The 13459-nt window shown below is 29.3% G+C and overlaps 1 protein-coding gene across 1 annotated transcript in view; it reads left to right on the top strand.

Annotated features, from left to right (window-relative positions):
* FBXO42 (F-box protein 42) overlaps positions 1 to 13459 on the top strand; it is a 36977-nt gene that overhangs the window by 20230 nt on the left and 3288 nt on the right. Inside the window, exons 5-6 of the mRNA XM_075191570.1 lie at positions 12783 to 12936; positions 13274 to 13384. Coding sequence (XP_075047671.1) covers positions 12783 to 12936; positions 13274 to 13384 — 265 coding nt within the window. The remainder of the gene's footprint in view (positions 1 to 12782; positions 12937 to 13273; positions 13385 to 13459) is intronic.

The raw sequence follows: 13459 nt of genomic DNA, 5'->3' as shown, positions 1-13459 counted from the left end.
TGTGTGATCATAGGTGACGTGTGTATATATATATAATTATATATGTATGTGTGATAGGTGACGTGTGTGTATATATATAATTATATATGTATGTGTGATCATAGGTGACGTGTGTGTATATATAATTATATATGTATGTGTGATCATAGGTGACGTGTATATATAATTATATATGTATGTGTGATCATAGGTGACGTGTGTATATATAATTATATATGTATGTGTGATCATAGGTGACGTGTATATATAATTATATATGTATGTGTGATCATAGGTGACGTGTGTATATATATGTATGTGTGATCATAGGTGACGTGTATATATATAATTATATATGTATGTGATCATAGGTGACGTGTATATATATATAATTATATATGTATGTGTGATCATAGGTGACGTGTGTATATATAATTATATATCTATGTGTGATCATAGGTGACGTGTGTGTGTATATATAATTATATATGTATGTGATCATAGGTGACGTGTGTATATATAATTATATATGTATGTGTGATCATAGGTGACGTGTATATATATAATTATATATGTATGTGTGATCATAGGTGACGTGTGTATATATAATTATAAATGTATGTGTGATCATAGGTGACGTGTGTGTGTATATATATATAATTATATATGTATGTGTGATCATAGGTGACGTGTATATATAATTATATATCTATGTGTGATCATAGGTGACGTGTATATATAATTATATATCTATGTGTGATCATAGGTGACGTGTGTGTATATATAATTATATATCTATGTGTGATCATAGGTGACGTGTATATATAATTATATATCTATGTGTGATCATAGGTGACGTGTGTGTATATATAATTATATATCTATGTGTGATCATAGGTGACGTGTGTGTATATATAATTATATATCTATGTGTGATCATAGGTGACGTGTATATATATAATTATATATGTATGTGTGATCATAGGTGACGTGTGTATATATATATATATAATTATATATGTATGTGTGATCATAGGTGACGTGTGTGTATATATAATTATATATGTATGTGTGATCATAGGTGACGTGTGTATATATAATTATATATGTATGTGTGATCATAGGTGACGTGTATATATAATTATATATGTATGTGTGATCATAGGTGACGTGTGTATATATATGTATGTGTGATCATAGGTGACGTGTATATATATAATTATATATGTATGTGATCATAGGTGACGTGTATATATATATATAATTATATATGTATGTGTGATCATAGGTGACGTGTATATATATAAAATTATATATGTATGTGTGATCATAGGTGACGTGTATATATATAATTATATATCTATGTGTGATCATAGGTGACGTGTATATATATAATTATATATGTATGTGTGATCATAGGTGACGTGTGTATATATAATTATATATGTATGTGTGATCATAGGTGACGTGTGTATATATAATTATATATGTATGTGTGATCATAGGTGACGTGTGTGTATATATAATTATATATGTATGTGTGATCATAGGTGACGTGTGTATATATAATTATATATGTATGTGTGATCATAGGTGACGTGTATATATATAATTATATATGTATGTGTGATCATAGGTGACGTGTGTATATATAATTATATATGTATGTGTGATCATAGGTGACGTGTGTGTATATATATAATTATATATGTATGTGTGATCATAGGTGACGTGTGTGTGTATATATATATATAATTATATATGTATGTGTGATCATAGGTGACGTGTGTGTGTATATATATATAATTATATATGTATGTGTGATCATAGGTGACGTGTATATATAATTATATATGTATGTGTGATCATAGGTGACGTGTATATATATATATAATTATATATGTATGTGTGATCATAGGTGACGTGTATATATATAATTATATATGTATGTGTGATCATAGGTGACGTGTGTGTGTATATATATATAATTATATATGTATGTGTGATCATAGGTGACGTGTGTGTGTATATATATAATTATATATGTATGTGTGATCATAGGTGACGTGTGTGTGTGTATATATAATTATATATGTATGTGTGATCATAGGTGACGTGTGTGTGTGTATATATAATTATATATGTATGTGTGATCATAGGTGACGTGTGTGTGTGTATATAATTATATATGTATGTGTGATCATAGGTGACGTGTGTGTGTGTGTGTATATATATATAATTATATATGTATGTGTGATCATAGGTGACGTGTATATATAATTATATATGTATGTGTGATCATAGGTGACGTGTATATATATATATAATTATATATGTATGTGTGATCATAGGTGACGTGTATATATATAATTATATATGTATGTGTGATCATAGGTGACGTGTGTGTGTGTATATATATATAATTATATATGTATGTGTGATCATAGGTGACGTGTGTGTGTGTATATATATAATTATATATGTATGTGTGATCATAGGTGACGTGTGTGTGTATATATAATTATATATGTATGTGTGATCATAGGTGACGTGTGTGTGTGTGTGTATATATAATTATATATGTATGTGTGATCATAGGTGACGTGTGTATATATATATAATTATATATGTATGTGTGATCATAGGTGACGTGTGTATATATATATAATTATATATGTATGTGTGATCATAGGTGACGTGTGTGTATATATATATATATAATTATATATGTATGTGTGATCATAGGTGACGTGTGTATATATATATAATTATATATGTATGTGTGATCATAGGTGACGTGTGTGTGTGTGTGTATATATAATTATATATGTATGTGTGATCATAGGTGACGTGTGTGTGTTTGTGTATATATAATTATATATGTATGTGTGATCATAGGTGACGTGTGTGTATATATAATTATATATGTATGTGTGATCATAGGTGACGTGTATATATATAATTATATATGTATGTGTGATCATAGGTGACGTGTGTGTGTATATATAATTATATATGTATGTGTGATCATAGGTGACGTGTATATATATGTATGTGTGATCATAGGTGACGTGTATATATATGTATGTGTGATCATAGGTGACGTGTATATATATAATTATATATGTATGTGTGATCATAGGTGACGTGTGTATATATATAATTATATATGTATGTGTGATCATAGGTGACGTGTGTATATATAATTATATATGTATGTGTGATCATAGGTGACGTGTGTATATATAATTATATATGTATGTGTGATCATAGGTGACGTGTATATATAATTATATATGTATGTGTGATCATAGGTGACATATATATATGTATGTGTGATCATAGGTGACGTGTATATATATAATTATATATGTATGTGTGATCATAGGTGACGTGTATATATAATTATATATGTATGTGTGATCATAGGTGACATATATATATGTATGTGTGATCATAGGTGACGTGTATATATATAATTATATATGTATGTGTGATCATAGGTGACGTGTATATATATAATTATATATGTATGTGTGATCATAGGTGACGTGTATATATAATTATATATGTATGTGTGATCATAGGTGACGTGTGTGTATATATAAATAATTATATATGTATGTGTGATCATAGGTGACGTGTGTATATATAATTATATATGTATGTGTGATCATAGGTGACGTGTGTATATATAATTATATATGTATGTGTGATCATAGGTGACGTGTGTGTATATATATAATTATATATGTATGTGTGATCATAGGTGACGTGTGTATATATAATTATATATGTATGTGTGATCATAGGTGACGTGTGTATATATAATTATATATGTATGTGTGATCACAGGTGACGTGTGTATATATAATTATATATGTATGTGTGATCACAGATGACGTGTGTGTATATAATTATATATGTATGTGTGATCATAGGTGACGTGTGTGTATATAATTATATATGTATGTGTGATCATAGGTGACGTGTGTGTATATAATTATATATGTATGTGTGATCATAGGTGACGTGTGTGTGTATATAATTATATATGTATGTGTGATCATAGGTGACGTGTGTGTATATAATTATATATGTATGTGTGATCATAGGTGACGTGTATATATAATTATATATGTATGCTGTGATCATAGGTGACGTGTATATATAATTATATATGTATGTGTGATCATAGGTGACGTGTGTGTATATAATTATATATGTATGTGTGATCATAGGTGACGTGTATATATAATTATATATGTATGTGTGATCATAGGTGACGTGTGTGTGTGTATAATTATATATGTATGTGTGATCATAGGTGACGTGTGTATATATAATTATATATGTATGTGTGATCATAGGTGACGTGTGTATATATAATTATATATGTATGTGTGATCATAGGTGACGTGTGTATATATAATTATATATGTATGTGTGATCATAGGTGACGTGTGTGTATATATAATTATATATGTATGTGTGATCATAGGTGACGTGTGTGTATATAATTATATATGTATGTGTGATCATAGGTGACGTGTGTGTATATAATTATATATGTATGTGTGATCATAGGTGACGTGTGTATATATAATTATATATGTAATGTGTTGATCACAGGTGACGTGTGTATATATAATTATATATGTATGTGTGATCACAGATGACGTGTGTATATAATTATATATGTATGTGTGATCATAGGTGACGTGTGTGTATATAATTATATATGTATGTGTGATCATAGGTGACGTGTGTGTATATAATTATATATGTATGTGTGATCATAGGTGACGTGTGTGTATATAATTATATATGTATGTGTGATCATAGGTGACGTGTGTGTGTATATAATTATATATGTATGTGTGATCATAGGTGACGTGTGTGTATATAATTATATATGTATGTGTGATCATAGGTGACGTGTGTGTATATAATTATATATATGTGTGATCATAGGTGACGTGTATATATATAATTATATATGTATGTGTGATCATAGGTGACGTGTATATATAATTATATATGTATGTGTGATCATAGGTGACGTGTGTGTATATAATTATATATGTATGTGTGATCATAGGTGACGTGTATATATAATTATATATGTATGTGTGATCATAGGTGACGTGTGTGTGTATATAATTATATATGTATGTGTGATCATAGGTGACGTGTGTATATATAATTATATATGTATGTGTGATCATAGGTGACGTGTGTATATATAATTATATATGTATGTGTGATCATAGGTGATGTGTGTATATATAATTATATATGTATGTGTGATCATAGGTGACGTGTCTATATATATATAATTATATATGTATGTGTGATCATAGGTGACGTGTGTGTATATAATTATATATGTATGTGTGATCATAGGTGACGTGTATATATAATTATATATGTATGTGTGATCATAGGTGACGTGTGTGTGTATATAATTATATATGTATGTGTGATCATAGGTGACGTGTGTATATATAATTATATATGTATGTGTGATCATAGGTGACGTGTGTATATATAATTATATATGTATGTGTGATCATAGGTGACGTGTGTGTATATATAATTATATATGTATGTGTGATCATAGGTGACGTGTGTGTATATATAATTATATATGTATGTGTGATCATAGGTGACGTGTGTGTATATAATTATATATGTATGTGTGATCATAGGTGACGTGTGTGTATATAATTATATATGTATGTGTGATCATAGGTGACGTGTGTATATATAATTATATATGTATGTGTGATCACAGGTGACGTGTGTATATATAATTATATATGTATGTGTGATCACAGATGACGTGTGTATATAATTATATATGTATGTGTGATCATAGGTGACGTGTGTGTATATAATTATATATGTATGTGTGATCATAGGTGACGTGTGTGTATATAATTATATATGTATGTGTGATCATAGGTGACGTGTGTGTATATAATTATATATGTATGTGTGATCATAGGTGACGTGTGTGTGTATATAATTATATATGTATGTGTGATCATAGGTGACGTGTGTGTGTATATAATTATATATATGTGTGATCATAGGTGACGTGTATATATATAATTATATATGTATGTGTGATCATAGGTGACGTGTATATATAATTATATATGTATGTGTGATCATAGGTGACGTGTGTGTATATAATTATATATGTATGTGTGATCATAGGTGACGTGTATATATAATTATATATGTATGTGTGATCATAGGTGACGTGTGTGTGTATATAATTATATATGTATGTGTGATCATAGGTGACGTGTGTATATATAATTATATATGTATGTGTGATCATAGGTGACGTGTGTATATATAATTATATATGTATGTGTGATCATAGGTGACGTGTGTATATATAATTATATATGTATGTGTGATCATAGGTGACGTGTGTATATATAATTATATATGTATGTGTGATCATAGGTGACGTGTATATATAATTATATATGTATGTGTGATCATAGGTGACGTGTGTGTGTATATATAATTATATATGTATGTGTGATCATAGGTGACGTGTATATATAATTATATATGTATGTGTGATCATAGGTGACGTGTGTGTATATATATATAATTATATATGTATGTGTGATCATAGGTGACGTATATATATAATTATATATGTATGTGTGATCATAGGTGACGTGTGTGTGTGTGTGTGTGTGTGTGTGTGTGTATATATATAATTATATATGTATGTGTGATCATAGGTGACGTGTGTGTGTGTATATATAATTATATATGTATGTGTGATCATAGGTGACGTGTGTATATATATAATTATATATGTATGTGTGATCATAGGTGACGTGTATATATATATAATTATATATGTATGTGTGATCATAGGTGACGTGTGTGTATATATAATTATATATGTATGTGTGATCATAGGTGACGTGTGTATATATATATAATTATATATGTATGTGTGATAGGTGACGTGTGTGTATATATATAATTATATATGTATGTGTGATCATAGGTGACGTGTGTGTATATATAATTATATATGTATGTGTGATCATAGGTGACGTGTATATATAATTATATATGTATGTGTGATCATAGGTGACGTGTGTATATATAATTATATATGTATGTGTGATCATAGGTGACGTGTATATATAATTATATATGTATGTGTGATCATAGGTGACGTGTGTATATATATGTATGTGTGATCATAGGTGACGTGTATATATATAATTATATATGTATGTGATCATAGGTGACGTGTATATATATATAATTATATATGTATGTGTGATCATAGGTGACGTGTGTATATATAATTATATATCTATGTGTGATCATAGGTGACGTGTGTGTGTATATATAATTATATATGTATGTGATCATAGGTGACGTGTGTATATATAATTATATATGTATGTGTGATCATAGGTGACGTGTATATATATAATTATATATGTATGTGTGATCATAGGTGACGTGTGTATATATAATTATATATGTATGTGTGATCATAGGTGACGTGTGTGTGTATATATATATAATTATATATGTATGTGTGATCATAGGTGACGTGTATATATAATTATATATCTATGTGTGATCATAGGTGACGTGTGTGTATATATAATTATATATCTATGTGTGATCATAGGTGACGTGTGTGTATATATAATTATATATCTATGTGTGATCATAGGTGACGTGTATATATATAATTATATATGTATGTGTGATCATAGGTGACGTGTGTATATATATATAATTATATATGTATGTGTGATCATAGGTGACGTGTGTATATATAATTATATATGTATGTGTGATCATAGGTGACGTGTGTATATATAATTATATATGTATGTGTGATCATAGGTGACGTGTATATATAATTATATATGTATGTGTGATCATAGGTGACGTGTGTGTATATATATGTATGTGTGATCATAGGTGACGTGTATATATATAATTATATATGTATGTGATCATAGGTGACGTGTATATATATATAATTATATATGTATGTGTGATCATAGGTGACGTGTATATATATATAATTATATATGTATGTGTGATCATAGGTGACGTGTATATATATAATTATATATCTATGTGTGATCATAGGTGACGTGTGTATATATATAATTATATATGTATGTGTGATCATAGGTGACGTGTGTATATATAATTATATATGTATGTGTGATCATAGGTGACGTGTGTATATATAATTATATATGTATGTGTGATCATAGGTGACGTGTGTGTGTATATAATTATATATGTATGTGTGATCATAGGTGACGTGTGTGTGTGTGTATATAATTATATATGTATGTGTGATCATAGGTGACGTGTGTGTGTATATATATATAATTATATATGTATGTGTGATCATAGGTGACGTGTGTATATATAATTATATATGTATGTGTGATCATAGGTGACGTGTATATATATAATTATATATGTATGTGTGATCATAGGTGACGTGTGTATATATAATTATATATGTATGTGTGATCATAGGTGACGTGTGTATATATAATTATATATGTATGTGTGATCATAGGTGACGTGTGTGTATATATATAATTATATATGTATGTGTGATCATAGGTGACGTGTGTGTATATATAATTATATATGTATGTGTGATCATAGGTGACGTGTGTGTGTATATATATATAATTATATATGTATGTGTGATCATAGGTGACGTGTATATATAATTATATATGTATGTGTGATCATAGGTGACGTGTATATATATATATAATTATATATGTATGTGTGATCATAGGTGACGTATATATATAATTATATATGTATGTGTGATCATAGGTGACGTGTGTGTGTGTATATATATAATTATATATGTATGTGTGATCATAGGTGACGTGTGTGTGTATATATATAATTATATATGTATGTGTGATCATAGGTGACGTGTGTGTGTGTATATATAATTATATATGTATGTGTGATCATAGGTGACGTGTGTGTGTATATATAATTATATATGTATGTGTGATCATAGGTGACGTGTGTGTGTGTGTGTATATAATTATATATGTATGTGTGATCATAGGTGACGTGTGTGTGTGTGTGTATATATATATATAATTATATATGTATGTGTGATCATAGGTGACGTGTATATATAATTATATATGTATGTGTGATCATAGGTGACGTGTGTATATATATATATAATTATATATGTATGTGTGATCATAGGTGACGTATATATATAATTATATATGTATGTGTGATCATAGGTGACGTGTGTGTGTGTATATATATAATTATATATGTATGTGTGATCATAGGTGACGTGTGTGTGTATATATATAATTATATATGTATGTGTGATCATAGGTGACGTGTGTGTGTATATATATAATTATATATGTATGTGTGATCATAGGTGACGTGTGTGTGTATATATAATTATATATGTATGTGTGATCATAGGTGACGTGTGTGTGTGTATATATAATTATATATGTATGTGTGATCATAGGTGACGTGTGTATATATATATAATTATATATGTATGTGTGATCATAGGTGACGTGTGTATATATATATATATAATTATATATGTATGTGTGATCATAGGTGACGTGTGTGTATATATATATATATAATTATATATGTATGTGTGATCATAGGTGACGTGTGTATATATATATAATTATATATGTATGTGTGATCATAGGTGACGTATGTGTGTGTGTGTATATATAATTATATATGTATGTGTGATCATAGGTGACGTGTGTGTGTGTGTTTGTGTATATATAATTATATATGTATGTGTGATCATAGGTGACGTGTGTGTATATATAATTATATATGTATGTGTGATCATAGGTGACGTGTATATATATAATTATATATGTATGTGTGATCATAGGTGACGTGTGTGTGTATATATAATTATATATGTATGTGTGATCATAGGTGACGTGTATATATATGTATGTGTGATCATAGGTGACGTGTATATATATAATTATATATGTATGTGTGATCATAGGTGACGTGTGTATATATATAATTATATATGTATGTGTGATCATAGGTGACGTGTGTATATATAATTATATATGTATGTGTGATCATAGGTGACGTGTGTATATATAATTATATATGTATGTGTGATCATAGGTGACGTGTATATATAATTATATATGTATGTGTGATCATAGGTGACATATATATATGTATGTGTGATCATAGGTGACGTGTATATATATAATTATATATGTATGTGTGATCATAGGTGACGTGTATATATAATTATATATGTATGTGTGATCATAGGTGACGTGTGTGTATATATAATTATATATGTATGTGTGATCATAGGTGACGTGTGTGTATATATAATTATATATGTATGTGTGATCATAGGTGACGTGTGTATATATAATTATATATGTATGTGTGATCATAGGTGACGTGTGTATATATAATTATATATGTATGTGTGATCATAGGTGACGTGTGTATATATAATTATATATGTATGTGTGATCATAGGTGACGTGTGTATATATAATTATATATGTATGTGTGATCATAGGTGACGTGTATATATATAATTATATATGTATGTGTGATCATAGGTGACGTGTGTGTATATATATAATTATATATGTATGTGTGATCATAGGTGTCGTGTGTATATATATAATTATATATGTATGTGTGATCATAGGTGACGTGTGTATATATAATTATATATGTATGTGTGATCATAGGTGACGTGTGTATATATAATTATATATGTATGTGTGATCATAGGTGACGTGTGTATATATAATTATATATGTATGTGTGATCATAGGTGACGTGTATATATATGTATGTGTGATCATAGGTGACGTGTATATATATAATTATATATGTATGTGTGATCATAGGTGACGTGTATATATATAATTATATATGTATGTGTGATCATAGGTGACGTGTATATATAATTATATATGTATGTGTGATCATAGGTGACGTGTGTGTATATATAATTATATATGTATGTGTGATCATAGGTGACGTGTATATATATAATTATATATGTATGTGTGATCATAGGTGACGTGTGTGTATATATAATTATATATGTATGTGTGATCATAGGTGACGTGTGTGTATATATAATTATATATGTATGTGTGATCATAGGTGACGTGTGTGTGTATATATAATTATATATGTATGTGTGATCATAGGTGACGTGTGTGTATATATAATTATATATGTATGTGTGATCATAGGTGACGTGTGTGTATATATAATTATATATGTATGTGTGATCATAGGTGACGTGTGTGTATATATAATTATATATGTATGTGTGATCATAGGTGACGTGTGTGTATATATAATTATATATGTATGTGTGATCATAGGTGACGTGTGTGTATATATAATTATATATGTATGTGTGATCATAGGTGACGTGTGTGTGTATATATAATTATATATGTATGTGTGATCATAGGTGACGTGTGTGTATATATAATTATATATGTATGTGTGATCATAGGTGACGTGTGTGTGTATATAATTATATATGTATGTGTGATCATAGGTGACGTGTGTGTGTGTATATAATTATATATGTATGTGTGATCATAGGTGACGTGTGTGTGTATATAATTATATATGTATGTGTGATCATAGGTGACGTGTGTTTGTATATAATTATATATGTATGTGTGATCATAGGTGATGTGTGTGTATATAATTATATATGTATGTGTGATCATAGGTGACGTGTGTGTATATAATTATATATGTATGTGTGTAATTATATATGTATGTGTGATCATAGGTGACGTGTGTGTATATAATTATATATGTATGTGTGTAATTATATATGTATGTGTGATCATAGGTGACGTGTGTGTATATAATTATATATGTATGTGTGATCATAGGTGACGTGTGTGTGTGTGTATATAATTATATATGTATGTGTGATCATAGGTGACGTGTGTGTGTGTATATAATTATATATGTATGTGTGATCATAGGTGACGTGTGTGTGTGTATATAATTATATATGTATGTGTGATCATAGGTGACGTGTGTGTGTGTGTATATAATTATATATGTATGTGTGATCATAGGTGACGTGTGTGTATATAATTTATATATGTATGTGTGATCATAGGTGACGTGTGTGTGTGTATATATATAATTATATATGTATGTGTGATCATAGGTGACGTGTGTGTATATATAATTATATATGTATGTGTGATCATAGGTGACGTGTGTGTATATATAATTATATATGTATGTGTGATCATAGGTGACGTGTGTGTGTATATAATTATATATGTATGTGTGATCATAGGTGGCGTGTGTGTGTATATAATTATATATATATGTGTGATCATAGGTGACGTGTGTGTGTATATAATTATATATGTATGTGTGATCATAGGTGACGTGTGTGTGTGTATATAATTATATATGTATGTGTGATCATAGGTGACGTGTGTGTATATAATTATATATGTATGTGTGATCATAGGTGACGTGTGTATATATAATTATATATGTATGTGTGATCATAGGTGACGTGTGTGTATATATATAATTATATATGTATGTGTGATCATAGGTGACGTGTGTGTGTGTATATATAATTATATATGTATGTGTGATCATAGGTGACGTGTGTGTATATATATAATTATATATGTATGTGTGATCATAGGTGACTGTTTTTCCTGCAGGTTCCTACCCCTCCCCCAAGGCCGGGGCCACACTCGTTGTATACAAAGAGCTGCTTGTGCTGTTTGGCGGTTGGACTCGGCCCAGCCCGTACCCCTTACATCAACCGGAGCGGTTCTTTGATGAGATCCATACGTACTCGCCTTCTAAAAACTGGTAAGTCGGGAATCCATGAAGGTGTTCCTTGTTCAAGAAACCGAAACGTAACCACAGACACGCGTGTAATCCCACGGCTAACGGAGCCATCCGTGTCCGCTGTGAGTCCTGCTCAGTCTGGATGTTCCCCCCACCACTATGCCTATAACCTGCTAATATCTTTTTGTCTTGGTAATTTGGCCTTTTTGATGATCGTCGATCTCAGTCAAAGTCTGATTGTGAATGGGCAGCTGATATCGCTGTGTGGTCAGTCAGTATTATCACACAGTATCACCCATGTAAACCATGTCTAACACATTACATTCACTATAAGATACAGCTGTGTCTTCCTCCCCAGGTGGAACTGTATAGTGACCACACATGGCCCCCCACCCATGGCCGGACACTCCTCGTGTGTCATTGGAGACAAGATGATTGTCTTTGGGGGCTCGCTGGGTTCTCGCCAAATGTAAGTTAACGTTCTGTTAATGGTAGGAGCAATCTGCAGTGTTAGTCACACACAGAGCGACCCCCTGGTATCTGC

This window comes from Mixophyes fleayi, chromosome 11, assembly GCF_038048845.1.
Source record: "Mixophyes fleayi isolate aMixFle1 chromosome 11, aMixFle1.hap1, whole genome shotgun sequence".
Taxonomy (NCBI): domain Eukaryota; kingdom Metazoa; phylum Chordata; class Amphibia; order Anura; family Limnodynastidae; genus Mixophyes; species Mixophyes fleayi.
Note: the sequence above shows the minus strand (reverse complement) of the source record. Positions and strands in the feature narration are given on the sequence as shown.